Source organism: Vicugna pacos, chromosome 30 (assembly GCF_048564905.1).
Source record: "Vicugna pacos chromosome 30, VicPac4, whole genome shotgun sequence".
NCBI lineage: Eukaryota > Metazoa > Chordata > Mammalia > Artiodactyla > Camelidae > Vicugna > Vicugna pacos.
This window is the reverse complement of record NC_133016.1, coordinates 15,037,141-15,062,669: the sequence shown is the minus strand read 5'-3', so window position 1 is coordinate 15,062,669 and position 25,529 is coordinate 15,037,141. Positions and strand designations below refer to the sequence as shown.

The window sequence follows — 25,529 nt, the reverse complement described above, 5'->3', positions numbered from 1 at the left end:
AATGGCTAGAGGCTCAGACACGTTAATGATATCTGCACACATGTGCTTTTTATCCAAGTTCACAGCTCCTGGTCACCAAGGGTAAACAGTGTTATCAGTGATTATTATGGATTTAGTCAAGTATATTTCATTCCTGTCATTTACAAGCACTTGTGTTGGCTGGTATTTACAATGTCAGGATTCTGTCACTTTGGCAACCTTCTGAGACAACATTTTTCCAGTGTTACAGTGACATTTCAAAAACTCAGTATTTACAAGCAAACGACACCCTCTGGCTCTGTGACGGTGTGATTCAGTGGTAGCTGAACAAAGGGACACTCGTCTAGAAATTTCTTCAGGATGTATTTCCAGCCACTACCGGCTATTATTGCTTCATGGTGGAGGGTGGCCCTGCATCCTTTGGAAGAAAGAGGCTACAAAAACGTCAAGGGAAACTGTCATTGTTACACACCACTGGAATCTGAACTGTTTTGTATGGGTTCAGATGAATGAGATCTGCTGTGTGATGCTGACAAGTTTCTGAACCTCTCTGAGCTTTAGTTTCCAGTCTGTTACTAAATGGCACTGGGCACCAAGTGACATTAGGTCCCTTCTGACTTTAACTTGCTGTCCTTATGGATTAATATTATACCCAGAAGCTAAACCCATTATCATCACTAATTTTTCCCGTGTCCCACCTCAAGGTTCCGAGGAAAAGAATCCCGTGCAGGAAACATGAAGAAGCAAATTATCATCCACTCAACTCATCCCCATCTTCACTGTTCCTACTCGTCCCCTGCCAAGCAAGATGGACCAGGGGGAGAGAGGGAGGATGCAGCCTGGGGACCAAGACGCAGGTGGCTTTACACTGAGCTCTGAGGCTTTTCCATCTCAGGTGGGCCGTGGTTCTTCTCAACATTACCAGGGTCCTTTCACCAGCAGAGCAGAGATCTGTTCCCACTGACAGGTAACAGACAAGGCAGGAAGTATGCACCACACGGTACAGATTTCATAGTGACCTGTGGGGCCCTCTGAAGACAGTGCTCTTGGTAAATATCACGGGTTCATCACACCCTCTTCAGAAAGGCAGTCTTCCCTACTGACAGAAGCAGGTCCCAGTGCAGTAACCTGGACAGTACCGAAGTGAGCAGTGAGAAGAGGGCTGAAGCCATCCATGTGACGGCTCTGTGGGCCACTGGCGATGACCTCCACCAACTTGACCCAAGGACAGAGAAGCAAGAGAGACAATGATGAATCTGGAGCCAAAGGACCTTGTCCCCTAGTCCCGCCTCTGCCCCTTACTATTACTAGTGACAAAAATGCTCTGAGTCTCTGTGTCATTATCAGCAAAATGGGGATTAAAAACCATTCCTAGCTCTCTGGGCTCACAAGTTCTATCACCTGTTATTGCTGCTGGTTCATTTCTTCGTTTACTCATCCAGCCACTGACACTCAGAGTGGCCCCGTCAGGCCTGGGGGACAGAGATGACAGGCCTAGTCCTTGGCCTCCTCTGGCTGTAGAGAGCATGACACCTGTTCAGGGAAAGCAGTGCATCGGAGGCTATGCGAGCACGGAAGAGACCACCTTGCTCTGGCCTGGATGTAGAATGGCGTATCCCTGGAGGACACAATGCACGAGCTGGTTCTTGGACAAAGGTGTGAGCTACCTGCCAAAGGCATATAAGGAGAGGAGCAGGTGGACCGGATGAAACTATTCCAGGCCAATGGAAGGGCTCTCGTAAAGATAGGGAGAGCCATGAACAAGCCCTCAAGGGGAATACAAGCAGCTCGGTGTGGCTGGAACGTGAGATGAGTGGTGAGTGTGACAAGTGAAGGAAAAGGCTGGAGGCCACGACAGGGGCCAGGCTCTCCAGAGCCCGCACATCGTGCTAAGGATGGGTCCCCGCAGCCATGGGAGGACGCCGAGCAAGGGCGTGACAGCATCAGGACTTTCTGGAGACAATCACTCCAACGGGCTCGTGAGAGTGAGAAGGTGCGGCTGGAGGGAAGGAGCGCGGGGGAGACAGCGAGAGAGGTGGCCAGGACTCAGGGGACGGGGCAGGCTTTTTGGTACAGGAATCAGAATTGACAAAGTCTGCACACTGAGGGCTTACAGGGGCCCTCGAGACAGAGTAGTCTAGGATGGCAGCTGGTGGTCAAGCCTACAGACACAGGTGGAAAGAAGCATCCTGAGGGGAAGTTCAACCAATCAGATTCAAGCTCAAAAGCACAATTATCTCACTGGCAATTGCCGAATTTTACCTAAAATATATCTAAATAGATGTAAGAATATAAATGTGAGAAGTGTGTGCTATAGCCTCAAACTAGGTGACTGTATTATTATTACTTGGGGGGAGGGGTGGGAAAGGTGCTGTTCCATAATAAACGTTTGTTAAACACTCAAATGAAGGTGTGGTGCAGCGCATCATTGTTGAGCGCTCTGGTACGTTCCGATCGCTGGCTGAGGTTCTACAGAGCTGACTGAGGATGCGGCATTCTATTTCTAGAACAATACGGATAAAAATCTAGAGCACAGACAGAATCATCTGCACCAGGTAACTACGGGAGACATGTCGGATGGAGCTCCACAGGCGACTTCAATCTTGGCATCGGTGAGTAAATCCGAAGGCACACTATGAAATTTCAGGGGATAAACAGTTACCTAGGATATAATGAGCTGAAAATCTGCTTTGTTATGAAGTGGAGACAGTCTGGCTTTCAAGAATGATAGGTGGCTGTGTTTTCTGCAAAAGGGAGTCGAGAAGAAGTTCTCCTAGACGTAAGTCAAAGAATAATTCCTTCCTCAATCTACAAAACGCCAAGCTTAAATAGTCTTTCTACTGGCAAAACGGCACGTGGGGTTTGCGTTCTGAAAACAAATTCAAGCAAATCTTACACGGAAGCTAAGTGGGAGGAGGACTGAGAGAAATCGGTCCATGTTGGTGACTCCTCTGGGCTGAGACAGTTAAACGTCAGAGATACAGAAAGACTCCCTGAGGGACAACATCATAGGAGTGGTGGCTGTTGACATCCTTCTTTGCCACATGTCACCGTCCGTGGCACATCTTTCACCACCACTGATGTTGCGTTGTGCCAGTCACTCTACACGTGACAGTTCTGAACTGCAGAGTTCAGTGCGACACACAGACTTCACAGTTCAAAAGTACTGGTAATAGATAGTTGCACAATGTGAACCACATCCAAGGGAAGAAAGTTCAGTTGATGGGGACTTCAAAGGAGTGATATGGCCTGAATTAAGCTGTGTTCCCCAACTTGTATGTGAGTTTTGTGAGAAGTTTGTTTAGAATTTATAATGCATTTTGCTGCTGAAAAAAAAAACAACTTGTAAAATTGAAATACTTCTAAGATCCTGAATTCTGATCCTGTCGGAGCTTTGGATCCTCATTGTAAGCAACGACCCCCTCAAGACTCTAGGACTCAGGATTGTGCTCTCACCAAACCTGAATCCCTTTGAAATGTAGGAAGAAGGGCAGAAAACACCCTTGTTGATCACAGATTGAGCGAAACCTCACTGGCCCAGGCAACCCCCACTGGAACAAACGAGCACTGGTTTTAAACAAAATTCTTACCAAAAATAGAAAATTCATCATTTAAACATGTAACTGTTTATAATCCTGACTGGTGATCAATAGTGCTAACCTGATTTTCTAGCTTGTTTACGGCAACAATCACTGATACACCTTGACTTCATCCAGTGAAACTCTACTTTTCAACTGTCTTCAGAGGATCTATCTTCTGAGTCTACACTTTGGGGACAGGGACCCGTCTCTCATCTCCTCTATCCATTTCACACACAGTCCTTTTGCATAACACAACACATTCCTCCTATGAAACGAGGTACCGAGTAACCTTCATATCTTCCTGTTTTCTTCCTGTTCATACAGTGGGCATCTTATCATCAGGTTTTTCCATGGTAAAAATATGAAGCAAATGCACAAACTTTTCTTCTTTGCTAATCACTGTCACAGTGGTAGGATTAACTCACTATGACTAACTATACAGACAGCCCCCCACACCTGAAAGTGAGAACAAAGTTATGCTTAGTTTATTTCACTGAGTATTTTACTATTATTCCTATTTGGATTAAAATTATTTTATAGGCATCACAACGGAGCCAATCTTCAACAAAATATAAATATTAAGGTAAGGGATGTAACGCGATAGGAATCCACCTCTGTCAGCTTTGTTATGATCTACTAGCTCGTCCCCCTTCATCATCTTTCCTATTTTGCTATTAGGATAATCAAATGGATCTAAGAGAGGCTTGTAAAAATCTCTATCAGAGGACAAGATGAGTTAAGGTTTTGATCCGGGGGAAGGGAATAGCTCAAGTCGTAGAGCACATGCTTAGTATACAGAAGGTCCTGGGTTCAATCCCCAGTACCTCCTCTAAAAATAAATAAATAAACCTAGTTACCCCCCCCCAAAAAAGAAAGAAAAAAGATTTCGTAGTCTCTACTTCTATTTAATAGTCATTTCAGAATTAAAGGTACATGCTAGGGTCCTTTCTTTTCAACTTTATGTATCCTGTGTTGATGGTAGCTATATTTTCAATGTTTCCTTCCAGTAGCTTACAAGGTTCTTTTTTGTTTTTTATAGATATGTAAAAGATGAGGGGAGAAGGAAAACAAAAATAAGAAAAAAGGAAAGTGACTTATCATCAGAGTATGAGAAAAGCGCGCTACTTAGCTGAATAAAAATAACGTATTTGGCAATTTGTAACATAAGAATAAAATGAACTCACTGGGGCTCAGGAGGTCTGCAATATGATCCTTGCAAAAGGTATCTTGCCAATTTAATTGAGGTAGGAGTTATTTAATTTTTTTACAGGTATAGTTTTCAATAAAACTACATATGCCTATAATACTGCAATGGCAGATGTGCCTCGATTATTAGAGGTGAGCTCAAGGGAATATACACAATGGATCTTGAAATCTGTAAGCAGCTGTTGGGGGGGGGGGTGAAACGATGGGGGAGGGCACTGTACCACACACATGTTCCTTAAGTGCAGCAATGTTTTGTTATTTTACTGCAGGTGTATTACAGAGATGAAATTTAATAACTTACTGTATACAATACCAATAAAACTGAAAAGATTCAGTGCCCTGCTGTTCATTATCGCGGTACAAATGAGCTCGGATTATTCTGTGTGCATGTACGGTCAAACCTCGGCACAGAGGCCCCCACGTCGAAAGCTCTGGAGGATGGTCACTGCTTGAAAACCTCAGTGATGTTTCTTCCTTAACTGCTTTCTCATCAGTGAATTACCATCCCAAAGTTACATAAACGTGGCTTTGAGGTGGGTTAAAAATAAGATACATTTGGTATTTTTTAAGACATCATAGAAAGCCTTCACTGGAAGAGGTCTTTTGAAAGAGGAGGTTAATGGAATCAGGGGATATATAGATTTCCTTAAGTACCTTAAGAATATGACAATGATAATATATTTATTCAACAGAATCTAGGGAATTGCCAATCTAAAGATGCTATCCCACCAAAATTTGGCTTCTCCCTTTATTTTATTTATTTATTTATTTATTTATTTATTTATTTATTTATTTATTTATTTATTTCCTTACTTACTTATTATTGAAGTATAGTTAATTACAATGTGTCAACTTCTGATGAAATGTCTGACAAAATAGAAGTGCCCTACAGTGAAAAAACGTTTGTGTGTTAGAGACGCTAAAGCACATGCAACTCTGTCTTCTCGCTGGGTTTTCTTCTCCCAAGAAACTACTTGTGTTAGATAATAAATAACACAATGAACATAAATGGTTCTTGCTTCCGAATGCTCGGTTTAGTTTATCTGTGAGCGAAAGCTTCAGTAAGGAAAACACCCACAAGCATCCAGAATACACACACAATTTTTCCAAGGATGTGGTTCTCAATTCTAAGCGGGCTGCCATCATCAGGCACAGCAGAAGACTCAAAATCTGATCCTTTCTCAAGTATTCATTTCCAAAACAACTATGGGGTGTTGTTTTTTTTTTTTTTTTGGTAATGTGCAGTGTTCCCACTATTTTAAACTTGGGGTTTCAATTGTAAGGGTTTCCAGGGACACTGCCTCGTGATGGGACCATTTCAAAAATAATCAGATACAAAGGAGTCAATGTTTCTGCCATTCGATGTCGAAAAGTTCTTCTGATGCTGAACTGTGAGTCTGTTGTCTTTCTCTGGAAAGAAGCTATAGGGCTATACTGAATTCCACAGGATGGGCAGGTATATTTCAACATTAAATTCTGCCAAGTACACCTCGATCACTCAAAAGGACGTATATCAAATTGTTTGTTTAGTCATGAACTGATTTTCCCCTTTCTCTTTACATATCAAAAGTATAAAGGTGAACTGTAGTCCTAATTGCTACTAGTTATTAAAAACCCCTGAATACTATTCATAAGAAAAGAGAAGGTAACCCCAATATTCTGGTGAAATTTCATTTTGGACACCAGGACTCCAGTTCTTTGGTGTGTCATCAATCGCCTCAAAGCCATTTCACTGATTTTTTATGTGTTAGCTATCCCGAACTGTTTAAAAAACTTGCCTATACTTCTAACACATATTTGTCATTTTGTATATTTCACAAGTGTATTTCACACCATAATCGGAAAATTACTGGGTCACTTGTAAGAGCCTGCTAAAGGTATTGTTTCTGAATGTGCTTCTGTGTCATTTTTGTATTTTGGGAACAACAATTTGATCTATGAGGAATCCAAACAATTGTGGAATAGCAAACCATGTTCTGCCTACACGGCACAAAAAGCAAGTCTCAAATATAATCTATACATTTGTAAGAAAGTGCTCATGCTGTTGCTGAAATGTGAACTGGCATATTCTACCCCAGCCTTTTCACAGGAAATCTTCATTGGTTTTAATGAAATAGCACATGCTAATTTTGAGGATGTGACAGAATAGATTATTCATATAGACACATGTGCTTTATTTTATAAAAGGAAAAAAACCAAAAAAACAAAAAAGGCCTGGCTGCAAGAAGCCGTGTGGCCTGCCCTCCTCTCCGCCTCCCCCACCGACCGTGTTCAGCGTTCTAGTTCACCCTGGGAAGCTCCTCTGTTCTAGGCACCAAGTGAGACCCAGATTCTCCAGCGGGCCTGGAATCTATTGAAAATGGTTTTCCAGACGGGCTCTCCTACTGACCTCCAAGTCCAGAAGCCTCATCATGAGCTTCTTGCTTGGCACCGGGGAACCCAAGTTGGAAAAGCATTGGCTTTAAAGCCAGACATTTTAGGAGTCCAAATCCTGGCTCTGAAACTGAGTTGGGGTGTGATCTTGGGCCTGTTCCCTTTACTTCTCTGAGCATCATTTTCTTAGTCATCAAGATAGTAATAATCCCCCGGGCGTGTACACCGGCCCCTAATATTAGTCCCCCAGGCTTCCTCTAGATCAAGCTCAGACCAAACGTTCAGAAATTCATTCACTTCGACATTCACTCATCAGTCATGTCCGGGTTGTGAAAGGATGTGTGGATCCGCTGCCTCACTGACCCTTGACAGAGCAACCACACTGGGCATCACAGCGACCCACGGATGATCAGCCCTGTGGGATCTTTAAGAACAGATACCAGAATACACAGGAGCAATCTGAGAATTTAGAAAAACTCTAGTGCTTATGGTAAGATTAATCTAACAGCTAGGGGTACAGAGATTGTCACAAGGTTCCAAATTTCAGTAAAAGAACATTAGTGTTTATGTGCAAGGAAACAGAACCTATAATTACCTCCTTCCTCCTGCAATTAAAGCATTTCTGACCATTATTAGCCTGAGCCATAAGCTATTTTTCTTATCAATAGACCATAAGAAATTTGAAGGATGCTTTAATGCTTCCAGTATCCTCCCGGTAAGGAACCATACTTAAAGCAAGGATTATTAACATTATACTTGTGTATGTGTGAACACTTCAACTGACAGCACTGAAATGAACAATGAAAGAAAGATTTTTAAAGAAGAACGTCTGCTCTACATGTAGAAAAATTGTTTTTTTTTTAAATTAGTAGTTCAAAACCCTCTGATTCAGGCAAGTATCAAAAATGCAAAACAGGGGAACAGGGATATATGCTGAGAGCTAAAGAATCAGTCCAAAGACTGCTCATTGCATAGGGGAAAAGCTTTCTTTACAACGGACAGAACTGGGGTCTCCATTTCTACCAAACAGCATGATTTGACATTATATGCCTCCTGACGAAATGCAGGATGAAGCACGGAGTATAATCTATGGAATACTCAGGCCAAAATGTTTAACTTCCATCTGAATAAGCCTTTTGAACTAGTTTTCAACTTGCCGACAAAACAAGTGATAGAGGAACAAATTCAACAGCACCACAGAGAAATAATCCAACAGTTCAAGAAGGGGGCATTTTTTAAGGACAGCTGGCCTGCTCTCTTTAAGGCAAATAGCACTTTTTAAAAAAAATTACAGGAACTACTCTAGTTTAGAAGAAATTATAAAGAGACACAGAAACAAAATACCATGCATAAATGCAACGTCTGGGGGCTGGTGGGAAAAGCTACTGAAGACATTTTCACGGCGACACCTGAAGAAATGTGGGTCTGGATTGGATATTAGATTAGGAAATGGCTGTTAATCTCTTTAGGGGTGAAAACAGTATTTTAGTTAAACAGGCGAGTGTTCTTAATTTTCAGAGACACAAGATGAAAAATCTAGGGGTAAGATCTCACCAGATCTGCCACTGAAAAGTGGTGCACTGAAAAATATACAGACTTACACACATACAAAGCAAATGTAACACATACCAACAACTGCTTAAGCCAAGTGGGGGGTATGTGGCACTTCATTTTATTATTCCTTCAACTCTTTTGAGTATTTGAAAATTTATATTCTACTTATCTTACAGTTTATTTTCTTTATAGTAAAGGAAAAAAATTTTTAACATTTTTTATTGAGTTATAGTCATTTTACAATGTTGCATCAAATTCCAGTGTAGAGCACAATTTTTCAGTTATACATGAACATACATACATTCATTAAATTTTAATTAAATAAATGGAGCTTGAGTCTCCCCCTTAGCATCCAGGAAGCTACTGGCGGGGACTGAAGGGAGGGTATACAAAAGATTCCCTTTTTGTTTTCCTCTGACATACCTAACACTTCACTTAAGGGCCAATAAATGTGGGTTAACCAACAGAATGAAAAAATGGCTCCATTCTCCACTTTGGGGAGTGTTGGGTGGCTGTTGGAAGGCGGGGTGTAGCAGTGCCCTCCAAACAAAGGAGCTGCTGCCCGAAAAACAGTGCTCAGGGGCCGAGACACGATGGCATCCACCCTGTAGACGGGGGCCCTGTGATGTCTGGCACCATCGTGATTTTAGGTCTCCTGTCCCACCGTCCATGCCGGCACATTCAAAGAGGACAGGCCTGGACTCCGACCTCTGGTTCCCGTAACACACCCACCGGAAACCCAGAACATCTACAACTCTGTCCTTTCGGAACCTTCAGACCTAGAACAGTGAGGCCACCAAGCTCGTACTCAGCCCTGAGAAGTGACTGACAAGCAACATTCCAGGATATGACCTCTGTGTCACTCCTGGGTCTATATAGCAAGGAAGGGGCTTCCAAAGGACTTTTTTTGGAGCGAGTATGATTTTTCTGGTTTTCGGAGGCAGGAAAACAATGCTCACTAAATGGTTCTCATACACCGTGACTGAGACTTTACTCTCTCAGAATGATTTCTAACAGTGATGTTGGGGACATCAGACATCAGGTCGTCACAGCCTTCACCCTGCCAGGTACAGAGTACACACAGGGCAAGACAGAGCTGACTGGCCCCTGCCTGCCAGGAGTTTACAGAATCTTGATGGAAACCAGCACTCAACAAATATCAAAAATGGCACAATCGAAAAGCACCATGAAGGCAAAGCAGAGCCCTAAAGCAGCACAAAGGCAGAGTACAGAGAACGCAGGCAGGACATGGACAGAAGATGCTCTGAGGAAGGATGCACAGGACCAGGAACGAACCAGGCCACACCATAAACAAACATTTACCCGTAACATCCGATCGAAAACCAACATGTATTTCTGCTTGCACAAGACCTAAGTAGCCATTTTTATAAGAAGAGACAAAGGATTTCATGCCTTTTTTTGATTATATCCTTCCTACTTTGACTTCGGGTAAGAAACATGGAAAGGGTCCAAAAGTTTTAGAACTAAGTGATTTGGAATTCTTTTTGTATCAAATATATGAAGAATTAAAAGGGGAAAAAAATCCACTCTTAAATGTGTAATTCATTTTAGAACCAACTTTATATGTTTAACTCCAATGAATCCAAGATGAATCGGTTTGTGAGCAAACTAAATTAGGTATAGAGGGGCTCCATGTCCTCTACAGCTTCCGAGTTTCTGGAATTTAACAAAGGTATCTGAGATTAGACCTAATTCTTAAATCCTGTTGGTTTTAAGATCTAAACATCAAATAACGTTATCAGCATACCCCTGCTGTCTGATGACTTGCTGAGAAAGAAAAAGAATGTGGATAAGGTTAGAGACTCAGACTTCACTAGAGAAAACAAGATATGCGCTGGGATATTCAGTTGTGGAATTTTGTGTACAGATTTCAAGGCATCTTACTGATTTTCAGAATATCACTAATTTCCACTGCCTTTCACACGAAATACATATACCATGTACTCCCATGTCTTGAATAATCAAATTAAGGCAAGAAATCTGAAGGCGTTTTCAAGGTCAGCGGCAACCCTGGGATAGGGCCCAGCTTTCCATACATCACACACACACATACACACAAACACACACACACACACACACACACACACACACGCTTGTCCAGGAGACACTAATGAAGCCACTGCTTTAGACCTGGGCTAGCTCCCAGAAAGAAAAGGCAAATCCTTGCTGGTCACCAATGTTGAACTTCCATTTAAGGGGAAAACTTCTGCCTTAATAACAAGCATTTGTGTTGACATCACTCCCTCATTCAAAAACAGAAGATCTTGGTAAGATTAAGGGGGGAAAAAAGTTTGCAATCACCAAACATCCTATTCAAAGCAGCAAAGAGGCCAAAGGCAACAGATACTGTTTCCCTTTGTCATGGTCAGAGATGCCCGTTAGGTATTAGCTGTGGGTTATCATATTAAGGTTGTTCTATCCTACAAGGAACTTTATTTCCGCTCATTTTCATTTCTGTCAGACTTTCCATTATAAATTTTATTTTCTCCGCCAGTTTAAAAAAAAAAATAGTATGAGGCTGCAATTTGGCAAGAACATTTTTAAGCCTGGGTGTGATTTCCGTACCCCAATTTGAGTTAAATTAGTTTTGCCATATTTAGTGAGAACATTAAAAAGTCCGTTTGGCCGCTTTGGTTTCTACTGGTTTGTTTTTTACACAATTTCAAAAGACTGAAAAGGTCACCGTGTTCATTTCTGACACTTTTACATGGAAATGCATTAATGAATTCATATTGACCCGTTACTAGTTTTAACGAAAACAACTTAATGGATAATAAAGAACCTGCCAGCTTTTGTTTTTCGGCTAAAATACCCACTTTTTAAAAGTCCCACGCCTATCATTATCAGTGGTAAATCCTCCAGAGACAGGTAACAGATGTATATATATATTTTTAATTTGACGCATTTTGAAGCTACAAACATTTCACAATAATAATGCATTTCTCTGGGTAGCATTTGGCTACCTGTTGCTTACGATCCTTTTTCTCTACAGGGAGCAAAAAGGCTCTGGCACTGCAGAAAGCAAGTTGACATTGTAACAGTGATCATCCCTGTAAGTCCACAGGATACATTGTTGCGGTACCATAAAGCAGTTTTTGGAGCTCCTTAAGGCATCTCCTCTGAACGCTTCCCACCCAGCATCTCTACAAGGTAGTAAACGGGAGAAAACCAAAAGCTCCCCCTCCGTGAGTCACTCACCTCGCCACACAGTGGGGAATCATTTCAGCTGTGATCTGCTATTTAGACTTGAAGCCCAAGATACCGACACTCTGCCTTTCTCTTTAGTTTGCATAGCTGGTGCTGGAGACAGGGATTCAAAAAACAATTCGGCACAAGAGAAACTCATTCACTGGAATGAGACTCTATGGTCTGTTCCAGTCTCGAATTTCACCGAGAGCAGAAATTCAGAATATGCCCCCTTTTCCTCTCCAGCCCTGATTTCCTCGAGCGGGGAATTTCCAAAATCGTGCTCTTTGCTTTCTCCTGAAGCGATCCCACCGTTTACAGACACTGCTGAGCCCAGGCTCAGCAAAGAGAGAGTTCGGACTTGCAAGACTCACAACCATGAAGCAGAAATAAGAATGAAAGGATCGCCACGCTCCCCAGCTCTGTGATGAAGACTTTTCAAGAAAAGCGCATGCAGCCGTACACAACCTACTTGTCCTGGACCTGAATGTCTCAAAACGAGACATCCCCGAGGTCCAGAAACGCAGCCATCACACGCCAGTCCGTCCACCTCTCCTCCACCCTCCGCCCCGGTCCACTTCTCACCTGGTGTCTGCCCCCAAAAAGGTTAACTTCGGTTGCACCCGAGGGAAGTATTTCCCACGCACCGAGGGAGGGTCTGCGCCCCTGCACACACACTGACAGACTCACGCCGTCTGGGTGACGCTCTCACAAGTTAAGGGGCCCGGCGCTTACTCAGCAGAGGAAATCTTTGTGTCTGTGAGGAATCACGCCAATTCCTATTAGGAAGAAAGGATACAGGGGCGAGGAAGCCTATTCTCTCATTGACCAGAAAAGGAGGCCCAGCGAAAACACACGCCTCTGCCATGACCATCTGCGAAAAGGAAGGATGTTGTCAACTTTCTTCTCCCCCCAAACTCGAAAGACCTCTGCCTTGACCCTCAGCAACCAGATCCACAGGAACAGGCCGCGCTGCAGGAATTGAGAGCTTTACACCAGAGCCTCGGCACTCCGAGGCTGGCTGCCCAAGCTATCTACCCCAAACATTTGCACTCACATTCCAAAGATGTTTCCGTTGCGCTGCAAGGCCTGTAAATTTCTTTCCTGCGGAATTCTTTCCAAACAAACTGCCGTGAACTGTGCTCTGCAGCAGGAGCTCTGAACCCAGCCCCGTTCACCTCATCACAACAAATCTCTCCGATGCCGAATATGACTGCATGGGTGGCTGGGCCAAAGAAGTAAACTTTCAAAATGCAAATGTACCCGGGGAGGGGGTGGGGGGGACCAAGCACAACTCCGCCAGAATTCCACCTTTCATGATAACGTGACTGACGCTTAAAGGAAACGTCCCCCACGGGCTCTATTTCTTTACTAAAACTGTTCGCTTACATTTTTCAGGATCCATTACGCAGGTTGTTTACAAAAATCAAAATGGATCTTTTTTTCTGCCCCCATATCACTGAAGAAAATGGGAGGGTGAGAGGGTTCCAGACAGCAAGCATTCCCTTTCCAGCACAAAAAGAACTCACATTCTGTTGGAGTGAACACTACAACACGGGAAGGCTTTGAATCTGAAAGAGGATTATTAAATTCTATCAAGAGTTTTCCAAAGGAAGAAACCAAGACACTTATAAAAAGGAAGTCTACATCTTAAAGGGGGAAAAAAAAGATTTTAAACATGTGATGAGTACTGATGCTGAAATTTAAAAGAAAGCGTCCATAAAAAAAAACTCAATTGTCTTAAAACAAAGCTTACACTTTTGGCTATTGATAGTATTTTTAGAACTGGGCTTTCTCTGAAGAGTTGAAGTATGCAAATGCAGAGTGCCCAGAGACACGCACACACATGCTATACCTTCGTGTGACACTGGCATTTTATTATTTAATTAAAGTACTCTTATTTTTCTAGCTCACGCATGCTTCCCTTGAGACGGCTTTGCTGTTAGCCTGCTGGACTTGACTTCCAGCCAAAAACAATTCAGAAACAAAAAGGGACAACAAATCATATTTTCACAGACATTTTTATCCCTCAGTACAACCCTGTTTTCACATAACATCATACAGCCCCTATGAAAACTATAATTTAGGGCAGTGGCCACCCGAACCCAGGATCTGACACATGGCTGCACGAAGCATTTCCAGCGTTAAGAAATTCTTAAGTTCTTAATTGCAAATAAACTCTTTTGATAGAACCACTTTACCCGGCATCGCCGGTTTGCAAACAGTGCCACTGGTACCAGCTGATGGATTAAAAATACAACAACAAGCCAGGGAGTGCAGTTCTGATACGATAAGGTGTCTATTACTTCCATGCTCTGGGTTATTTCATTACTTTTTAAAAGAGACAGGCACCGGCAGACTCCGAATCCATTCGTGCCACAGTCTACAATGGAGCATCTAATTTACAAAACAAACGGATTTACCAGGTCAGCTCTCTCAACCCTTCCCCAAAAAGAGATTCTCACTTACCTGGTGGCAACCCTGTAAATTTGATTCTCTCCCATAAGATGAGTATGAGCCCCTTTCTGTTTTACCTGCCAAGAGAAACAACAACAAAAAAAGTGTAAATTGTATTTTTCCTTTAAAAAACAAAAACAAAAAAACTCCTCCAGGTAACAGACATCTACTGCTCTTCCCCGATGTTTACATACGTAAAGTAGGCACGACTGGCAGTGTCTGCAAGCAAGAGAGGCAATAACACTTCCTCACTCTGGCTATGATAAACTGGAAAAAAAAATATCCTTCATTCCTATTCTTAGCCAAACTGCTCCACACTTCCAAAAACTGTCATTCCAATGGCCTCCACTTTCTCTAACAAACAAATTGTCATTCCTTATTTTCGCGTTCTTTCTCTCTCGCAAAATTTAAACAATTTCATTTTTATTTACACAGCAGGCAAATTATCTATGTAATGACCCTAGCCTAGTCATTCCCATTGATTATATTGACACTTAATGGTGGGGCCAAAGCTAATCAATCAGGGCTCTCCAGATGGTGAATAAAGCAAAGAAACTATTCAAAATTCTGGGTCTCTCTCTCGCTCTCCCCCCACCCCCGCTCTCATTTAAACTCCTTTTCCCAGGAGTAAAGTCCATCATGATCACGATGATGATGGAATTTACATGGGGGAGAGAGGGCTTTCGAAAAACTGCCCACTCCGACCCAACTTTGGGTTCTACCAGTAGACCCAGCAGAGCAAGGGACAATGGAACGTCAATGTCTTGTTCCAATTCTAACCACCCACTTTTTTTAATCTGTAGACTGTTCGGTATAAAGGCTCAGATGCTATCTGGCCATGTCTAAGGATAAAAATCAAGGATGCCCATTTAGTTCTTTTAAAAGTATGTTCAGCCTTAATAATTCACAAGGGAGACAATGAAACCACATGACAAGAGGGCTGAGCAGGAGAATGTACCTAGTGAGACACAACGAGTCGTTACGGAGAACAGTCCACACAAGGACATTAAAAAGGGCCCGTGCTGCCCACGTGCCCAGAACACAAGCCTCACCCCACTCAGGACTGAAGGATACGTTTTTCCTTCACGGCTAGAGCTTAAGTCACGTTGTCTTTTACATCAATGACGACACTATACTTTTTCCCAACGGGAAAATTCAAATCTAGTATTTTGAGGGGCTGAATGGATCTTTCTAAGCTTACGAAGCCCAAGTCTCTCCCCCTCAACTCAAGTTAGCACAAATGTTAGAAGTAGCAGTGTTCATTTTCATCTTTTAGTCCAATGATGTTTAGAGTATGTCTTCCTGACACCACACAATGTATCTTCGAGAAACCTTACAACCTGGCCAAAGGTGCACCTTGCATGGAAGTCGCTACATACATAAAGTGGAAGATGATTTCCAAAGAAAGCCAAAACTGGGTATTAAAATTAAGCCTCTCCCCCCAGCATTAACTTTTCCACTGACTTCAATGAATCTCAAACTTGGGAAAACATCCCACCCCACACACACACCACCAACTTCTGGTACAGTGTTTAGTGCAAAGTAGAAAATCCATTGTCAGTTTCAATTCCAACGAAACAGGACACCATCTCACAGACTGTCAGTCGTGGGAGGTCCAAGAGAATAACTTTCATTGTATGAGGATTTTGCATTAAAGAAAAGATGTATTCGCCTGTTTCCGAAGTATACATGGTCAAAAAGACAAATTTACTCTTCTGTGTAAGTCAGATGAAAGCTACTTGTACCCTTTAACTTCTTTTCACAAATACTAACCAAAAAAAGCTCAATCTTTACAAGCAATCAAATGATGTATATCCTTCCTTAAGCTCTTGCATCTAAAAAGCTTCAATACAACCATGACATAATTCCCTTTGACATAATACTCACCTGTTTAACAACCTGAAAGGCAGACAGAGAGGTAAGGGGAAAGGCAGACAAACAGAGAGAAAGACAGATAAGGTCAAATTTACTCTGACTTCCTAGGAAATTGAACATCTAGTGTCCTGTTTTTGGTAATTTCTAAAAATTGGATTGTGAAATACAGTTTGAAGGAAGAAAGGCTACCCATTTCTCTCTCTAGAAGGAGTTACTGAAGGTACCCCCTCTAGAACTTCACCACCTGGCATCATTTCCCAACTCGACTCCAGCACATAGACCTGGAGAGATGAATTTTCCTACCAGGATTTGTCTCAGTTCATTTACATATATATATGTATGTCACAATTTATGTATATATAAAGTTAGGTCGATTGCTTTCATTATTTTAAAATTAGAAGGGGTCAGTGCAAATAGTAAGGATGTGAGTGAGAGAAAGAGAATAAATATGAATAATAATAAACAGGAGAGAGAGGAGAGAGGAAAGAGAGTGGACCGGAAAGAACAGGGGCTAGGAAAGGAGAGGAGGGGAGGGAGGGGCGAGCAGAATATGAATTCATGCTGCACAGCGTCCCCCAGGTCCTCTTGGCTACATGGACGCAGCATCCTTTACTATCATATCAGATACAGACTGCTTAATCTTAATTTTGCTTGTTAAAAAATATTTATCCAGATACAAAAATAAACCCACTGCAAATTACAAGTTGTCAGGGTTAAAAATCTACTCCTGTTTGTGTGGGGGAGGATAAGAGACCAGCATAGACATGAATCATTCTCAGTAATTTGAGTGTTTCCATGACATCAATGGGCACCCGTCCAGGACTCTGTCGAAGTCTGCGAGGTACCAAAGAGGCAGTGCAGCCAGCAGGAGGCTGGGAGGTGCACTTTTTTTTTTCCTTTTTTTTTTTTTAAGGATTATGCTCCTTGTAAAGATTTCATCTGTAACATCCACTTTTACCATCAAATAGATCGCTCCAGAGATCATGAGTGAACGCGTCTCATTCTAATAGTGTAAGCCTTTAACTTTATTACATCTTTTTGTTCCCAAATTCAACTATAAATCTGTCCTCAGAGTCCAAACCCTTGTTTGGGAGCAAAATAATCAGGGATTGTGGATAAACCCAAGCGCCTTCTCAAACGTATCTATTCCTCTAATTTCCTAATGACCAAAAAGCAGCCATTTTACAATGACACCTCAGTTTCCAGGGGGGAAAAAAACATATAGATCTTTTGTGTAAATTGTCCATTGAAAATCAGCCATGGTCTTGATGTCGATCTTCTGCTTAAAATGCACAGGAACATTTGTTTCAGATAATAAAATTTTCAAGAGCCCTGATAGCATGTTTGAGTAGGATTCTTAAGTCACTATCTGTGCTCGCGAACACAAAAGCTCCCAAAGACATGTGTTTACTCTACGTCAGGCGTGGGTTTTTGTCACTTAGACCCACTGGCTGGCGCGGACAGCTTCTTCCCTCCATTCTTCTCCCCCCATCCCCACAACCACAGCAGAGCTTTGAAAGAGCTAAAGATGCCGTTTGCCCCAATATTTAAAAGAGATAGCTGTGATGAACAAACCGGCGCAATCACTGCGGAATTTTCGAGACAACCCTCCGGTACTGGAACACCACAGCCGCTGCGGATATTTTTTGGCACCAAGACAACGGTGGCCGTGCCAAGCCCCATGGCTAAAACTACTCCAAAGAGGCATAAGGGTAGCATTAATCGCTCAAGTCTTTTACTGCATGGGTACTGCTGTCCATATTTTAAAAACTAAAAGTACCCATTAGTCACATTTGTCGTATGCCCACCAAGAGGGTGGGGGGACGACTCTGAAATCCATACCAGAAACAAATCTTGTCAAGCGTTTGATTCATTTTTTTATACCTAAAAGGACCACATGTTAAATTTTGCTGCTGGTGACGATCTGCCGTGCATGCAACGAATAACGTGACCTAGTGGGGGGACACTGCAGGCTGAATGAAAGCGGCAAGAGAGGATTTCATAAACTAAGTCGACATATTGGCTAAACAACTTTCTTCTGCAGAAATGATGTATACAAGGAACGTGTAATGCTATGTCACAATTTTTAAAATGAAACCAGGAAAACGCTGTAAACGAGCAGACACAACATCCGTCAATCAATCCTTCCAGAGACAAAGGAGATCAACACGCAGCCCCTTCTCCAGAGCAAGTCGGCATCTACAGGGAGCAAGCAATCCGGAAAGTCAACATGTGTTTTGTCCAAATTGAACCCATCAGCTGCTTAAAAAAAAAAAACAAGGGAAAAAAAAAACACTATATTTAAATTTGATTATTAAAAAACAGCACCAATTGGCAGTCAATAAAGGAGTCATTTGTTTCTCCTGTTGCCCTTGAAAAACTCAATCTGAGCAGAAAATGTAAGTTACTTCCAGTTATTTTAAAGGCCAATCCTTTTGCTGATTTATTCAATCATTCTTCATTTTGCTGCCCCAAGGAGGATAAGGAAAAATGTTTTTATTTTTTAATTTGAGGGCAGTATGATGAACCAATGTCTCTATAATTCTAAATTTAACACTTTAAAGTCTTACATAATTTTCCATTTGACTTCTAACTTTATTTCCAACATATCCATGGTATCCTGTTGTTAGGGAATGCCATGGGAACTGGATGAGAATGAAAATGTTACATGAAGGAAAGAATGGCCTCGTAAGTTCATTCATTCACAGAGATACACCTAAGAAGTGTCACCTTCAGTAGGTTACTACTACACCTGGACAGTTCCAATCCACTTGGAAAGAATGAGAGACAGACAAGAACAACTGATCCACAATGATTCCTGGAGACAGGCTGTGAGATAGATGATCCAGCCCAGTGGTGGTTGACCAGTAGGATAACAAGGTCAGGTGTGGGTTTCTAGCCTTTCATTCTTCAAAGGCCCACTTTTAACATTACATACAAGTGGTAGGTACTTCACTCACCACTGGAAAAGATGTGCCTATACAGTGGAACGTATCATCCTACGAGAAACCTTGATAAAAAATAATCTGATGCTGCAGGACAGTACTTAGCAAGGCTGTTCCATTGTTAATCCTCACTCTGGAACTGAAGAACCGGCCTTCTGTTCCTGCCACCAGACTGAGGAACTCATCGCAGCCACGTATGAATCCGAGTAAATCTCTGTCCCTGTCCCCAACCCCAGCCCATCCCTGGTTACCCTACTAATTTTTTCTGGCATATTGAAAAAGAGTATTTTTCATTAAACAGTAACTGGAATAGAGGTTTTGAAAATAGACACGAGGTTATTATTCTCGGTTCTTTTCCACGCCTGCCTTTTTCTCCCTTGCCCACATGAGATTACCTGAGTCCTTTGCCATCTTACCCACTGTGCAAAGGGCTTTAGTAGACTGATTTATTCAGTCCACACAACAGGTAATATAAACACCATTTCACAGATGTGGAAACTGAGATACAGTACATTGCCCAAGGTCACAAAGTCAGTTAAGTGTTAAAGCCAGGATCAAATCCAGACAGTTTGATCCCACAGGCTGGGCTCTTAGCTCTATTCTGTGCTGCAGGGATTTAAACTCTGGGGGAAAAAAAAAATCTACAAGTAAGTGAGAAGCCCAATACTGAAGACTCAAATCCCAGAGCTCAAAAGACTCATGAATTTGATATGAAATTAATGAAAGTGTCTTAGAGGTGGTGATGATTTACACTTACATGGCGTTTTATTCTAAAAGGTCTCTGGGTACTTTAGAGCTGTGCAAATGATGGACACCAGAACCTGTGACGTCGCACAGTGCACTGCGACCATCTCCAGGTTCACCGGAAGCAACAGATCAACAAAAACATGGCAGCAAACTGCATCTCTACACATTCCATATGTGAAGAACATGCGTTCGTATAATGCACAGAGAAGAGTGAAAATAAAAAATATTATGGGACAACACGGCACTGCTTACAAGCCTCTTCTGTGGAATAGTAACCCCACGATAGACTCCGAAAAAAACCGAGGGGAGGCTAATTAAAAAACCAAACACATGTTACAAGCTACCTACATCCCTCCTCCCACAAATTTACATTGTATCTTAGCATGTTAAAGCTCTGAGAAGTCCTGCAGTGAAGACATTTAATTTCCTTTAATATACCTTTCCTAAACTTATCTGAATACACATACCTGCCCACCTCTCTTTGCCTACTGAACAAGTCCTGAGGAATTTTAGAAATTACTATTACAAAAAACTTAACATGTAAAAGAGTACATTAGTTAACATATGTTTGTAATTTTCCAACAAATAAATAATGTAAGTTTAAAAATTGAATTGTATTTTATTTTAATTGACCTAAAAACATTTTTGACTGGTCGTGATGTTTCCATGCAGCACACCTTCGTTGTTCTGCCTAGCTGGTCCTATTTAATTCTCCCTGATCCTAGCTCGGAGGTAAGAGCCTGGGTTTGCAAGAAATCAGAAGCTGACGTGATTCTTCTGATTTCTACAATTCAGAGAACAGCATTGGTTCTCTCCTGCAGACTCTTACTGTACCAGGAGGCATTTAAAAATTTCAAATTTAATAAATTCCATGCCGAAAGAATTACAACTCAATTCTAGCATATAAAACAGTCATTCCACAACCTAGAAAATTCTCTTCCTCCCCTTCTTCGTAAACTGAGAACAGAAAGAAAATTCGGAGGAAAAGTGATTAGGCACATAGTTTGCAGCAGAGGATGATGGGAAGCAGGGGGCATGTCATTTTCCCAGGAAAGACTAGCTTCAGTCTTCTCTTTCACTGACATTCTTAAGTCATCAAAATAGAGCGCCCAGTAATGATCTAGAACTCCGACCCCAGAAAACTAGGGTCCTGGCTGCTTTTTGTCACTGATCCACCTCATCTCGTCTAGACACCACACTGCCTTCAAAACAGTGGGTGTACCCAAATCCCAGACATACTCAAGAGTATCTCGAGGCATCACCAAAAGTCTTCATTTAGGGGGATTCTGAACCGTGTTCATAATCTATATTCAATTCTCCCCAAAGCTCTCACATTCGTAAAGCACTACATAGTAGGCAGGGTAACTTAACTTACATTATTTAAGACAACCAGGCCCTAAGGATTCCTTAGGTGGGCATTGTAACCCCTATTTGCATAGATGAGGTCACTAAAATTAAGAAAGGGTAACCTGCTTAGCACAAACAAAAGAAGTTACACAGACAAAGCTAGAACATCAACTACCAATTTCTGTACCAAAGCCTGTTTTTACAATAAGCCATCTCTTCTTGGAGCGTTCCAGATGTATTCTCAGTATCTACTGTGGCAACAGAGACTATTCCATTTGTCTTTTTCTCGCTGTGTAACACAATCCTCTCCTCAAAGACTGTCAACTCAACACGCATTAAGCCAAAGAGGTGTTCTGGAGTCCTTGGATGGATGAAAATGCAAGAACTGGTCAACATTTTGGATGACCATCCTCCGGGACACCAAAACTCACCTTCTCGATGCAAAATTAAAGTGCTGCCTTCGATCCTTTTTGCTTGCCCTAGACAACGACAGCCAAAATAGTCCCTTCCCTCGGCGTCACGCACAGGCGAAGCACGCACATTATCACATTACAGCACATGAGGTTTGTGCCTTCTCTTCCCAATGCAGGAAAACCTTTCGCGGAAAATAACACTAATTCCACAGAGTGTGCAATTAATCAACATAATCATGGGGATAACTTCGCTGTTTGGGGAGGTGTGTCAAATAACTCTTTAAGGCCACTAAAGTGCCACTTGAGCCACCAGAGTAATGATTTTCTGAATCAGCAATTTGTACAAGGGTCCCCTAGACGACCTGAAGGACTCAGGGCAACCCCAAGATCGCTCAACTTACTTCTGCTGAGTAACTTACCACTGGCTTTATGTGAATAAGACCTCACCAGTTCTGCCTGCCCTATCGTATATTTTTTATTGCAATTTGCGTCCATGGTGTTTGGGTTTAGCTAGGGCAGTTAAGGACTTGTGGGGCTTCTGAAGAAACAACACATGCATGGGAAATCTTATGTTTTTTCATTTGAAGAAATGTGACAGTTTTTCATTTTCTAAAAATGAAAAAAGGTCAGTGTTGCCATACACAATAAAGGTATTAAAAGCCAGCAGAAGTGAAATATTTTTTGCTGTATCCTTAGGAGGCAAGGAAGACACAGGATGGGTGTGGAGAAAAGCTATCCGCCCAAATTCAATTCCAAGACTCAGAAACCCTGTTGATCATGAGAATCCTTAGCAAGACTTTTCTTAAAACAGGGTCCTGGGTTCTCTACCCCAGGGTACCTGCATTCAGTGGAGTGGGGTCTGGAATCTGTTTTTCAAACTACAATTCCACTGGTTAGTCCAAAAAGCCAGGGATAGGAATCACTGATTTAAGTGAACAGGTTTAGCCTTTAGAGTTACTGATCAGCTGAAACTCCAACAGACCTGCTACCCTGGTAGATCACAGCAACAAAAAAACCAATTATGACCCAAAATCCAACCTACTGAGCTGAATTTTTCAAGAGCAGACAGGTGTTGATCTCCAAGACCCTTTCAGATAGTTACGTTCTGTGGGCTAGAGAAACCTTTTCTGACAGTGAACTAGGGCTTCGCATTTGTTCACCTCCACTAATGAAGACTGGTTGTTTTAAAGAAATTCATCTCGCGTTACCCAGTAGATGACCAGAATAAACAACAGAATTCCAAGACATAAGTGTCCTGATACAAGGACAAGCCTCTGGATCAGCCCCACTGGCCACTGCTCCGAAAGTGTCTCTTCCCTGTTTCTACTCCAAGACAGAGGTCACTTTAGACTCCAGGATCAGCGTCTAGTGAACCTGACTTAGCCTGTTAACCTAAAAGGGCCCTTTCATCCATGTATTCCCCATGCTCTCCCGAAAGCATTACAAGTCCACGCTGGGGGAGAGGATCTGATCCTATGATTCCTCTAGAGGAAATCTAGTACATTTCTGGCCAGCTGTAGCGGAGACAATATCCTATGAGCAAGACTTCGTTGCCTGGCTCAATTATTTGGAATTTATCAGCAAATTTCAAGAAAATCACCACATAAATTACTTCTAGCAATAAATTATGTGCTGCCCATTACACTGATGTTCTAACAAGGGTCTTACTAACATTAGATGTAAAAAATAAAAAATGACCAAACTCTGAATTAGGTACAAAGAAACAGAAAACAGACAAAAAGTTTTAGTATTAAGTTCATGATAGAATGTCTACCTAGGAAAATCACATACTTTAGCGCCATGGCATGTAGGCAATGGCCCTGGTTTTCAAGCTGAGCTCACAACTAACAATTAGAATATAACCTTTATCATTTGTTAAAGAAATCACATGCAAAGAAACCCAAGAATGCACAAAAATATAAAGGGGATGGGGATTCATGAATATTTAAAATATAGTTTATACATATGTGTAACACAGCATTGCACTTACATATATATACACATGTATATAAGTAACATTTTTAACCCCAGAGGATAATCCAAGCGTCATTTATATATGTATCTGTAACATATTAGATGACTACATCTCTAGTCTTAGACTACACAGGGTCCATATTCCCTAAACATAAGAGTACTCAGAAGTTGGGGTGAAATAACCCGCAATTCCAAATACAATTCCAGGCATTCAGAGAGCAAAGAGTAGGAAGGCTGCTAACCACTGATGAGCTCGCACATCAAGATCAATTTGAAAAGAACGGCCCCATGACAGCCAAGCTGGGAGGGAAACAGGACCAAACGACTCAGAGTCCAGCTTCCCTGTTAAAGGAAGGTGATGGTTCATAGAAAAAAGTACATAAACTACTGTTTAAGAAAAGCCTCCCAATTTCCGAATACATGAGCATGACTAAGTCAAGAGAGGAAGGCGGGGGACACGGGAAGGAAGAGGAGAGGCAGAGGAAAGGGTGATGAGGGAGAAGAAAGAGCGGAGGAAGGGGGTTAGTCAGAACAGTCCCCGCGTCCTATCACAAACATGCAAGAAAACAAAATACATCACGGGAAATAGATGTTTACAGACAACGATTTTCAGTTCTGAAATGTGTAAAAACTTTGAACGGTCGTGAAAGAGGTCCAGAAAACACAGGATAGGGAAATAAATATTTGTCGGGTGCCTACGCGTACCTGCCACGTGAAGGCTGATGGTAAGTCAACGATGGACATTATTCTCAAGAGTTAAGAGTTTAGATGAGTGAAGTGGCCAATAATGACATCGTAAGGGGTATGATGCAGATAAAAGCACAGAGAGCACCTAACAGAACTCAGCGTGGCAACAGGTGACAACAGGAAAGATGCACATTTGAGACTCCACGGCAGGTTGTCGTTAAAGCAGACTTAGCGGGAACTGGGTATCTGTTGGAACGCGGTTTGCAGCTATTTGAAAATGTTAAATACATCAAGATAAATAAAAACTCACATGATTTATGCTAAACAAATTTGAAGGTAACTAGTACCTGAAATTGGAAAGATGGAAAACTGGGGAAAACTGAGATGACATGCCCTCGCTCCCCTAAGTTCTGGGAGCATTCCACACTAGGCACGGTGGCTGGGGAGTTTTTGATGGAATTTGCTTACAAACTGGAGAAATTTGCAAAGACAAAAGAACTGTAAAAAGCCAAAATGTCTTCAGCACAGAACAGTCACTGAATTGATTCAACCAAGTCATTTCAGAGATAGGTAGAAATCACTTACACGTAACTAATTTTTACAAAGAATTTGATGAAAACTTATCAACAAAAACGGTTGCTATTTTAAAGACATGTTCTTTATACAGACGCCTCGTTTTCACCACCACGACCCAAGGATGCTCTCCACCCACGTGATGGTGGAGAGGCCAGATGTTTCCTCTGGAACTGCCTTGTATGACTTAGACCTAAGACCTGGGAACAAAGAGACCATCAGTGATTTGCTCCTTAAACAGCTCACACTCTGTATACAACAACCAAAAGCGGCAAAACAAAACAAAAAAAAGGTTCCACTTAAACTTCGGTTCTCAATGTCTCCCAGGGGGACAGTGCCATTTGGTCTGCACTGCGTGGAAACCAAAAATGTCTTCCTAAAACATTGCCATGCAAATGCACACTCATTTTCCTTCACAAAGCAAGTGGAAACCGCCAGGCCTAACGGAGTTCTCTAAGGGGCATTACCTACACACAAGGAGTCATGTTGCAAAATTCCAATGATTTATTTTTTTTAAGTCCATTTCCAACTTAGTCAAACAAGAATTCTTCTCGAGCGTAATCAGGCCAGGAGGAACTACGAAAGCAGCGGAAATATGATTAATGGTCATA

At 41.9% G+C, this 25,529-nt stretch overlaps 1 protein-coding gene and 1 long non-coding RNA gene across 36 annotated transcripts in view; one reads left to right on the top strand and one right to left on the bottom strand.

Annotated features, from left to right (window-relative positions):
- Nucleotides 1-25,529, bottom strand: part of TCF4 (transcription factor 4) — a 344,530-nt gene that overhangs the window by 159,567 nt on the left and 159,434 nt on the right. For 31 of the 35 annotated variants that reach the window (XM_015240529.3, XM_015240534.3, XM_031692421.2 and 28 more), the window contains one exon: nt 14,370-14,434. In XM_015240529.3, coding sequence (XP_015096015.1) covers nt 14,370-14,434 — 65 coding nt within the window. Of the gene's footprint in view, nt 1-12,485; nt 12,587-12,957; nt 13,112-14,369; nt 14,435-25,529 lie in introns of those variants that run through there. The other 4 variants (XM_006205762.4, XM_015240537.3, XM_015240538.3 and 1 more) reach the window with 4 other exon arrangements.
- Nucleotides 2,543-13,290, top strand: LOC140690436 (uncharacterized). Its single transcript, XR_012065705.1, has 2 exons — nt 2,543-2,591; nt 11,707-13,290. It is a non-coding gene; the product is annotated as an uncharacterized lncRNA (long non-coding RNA).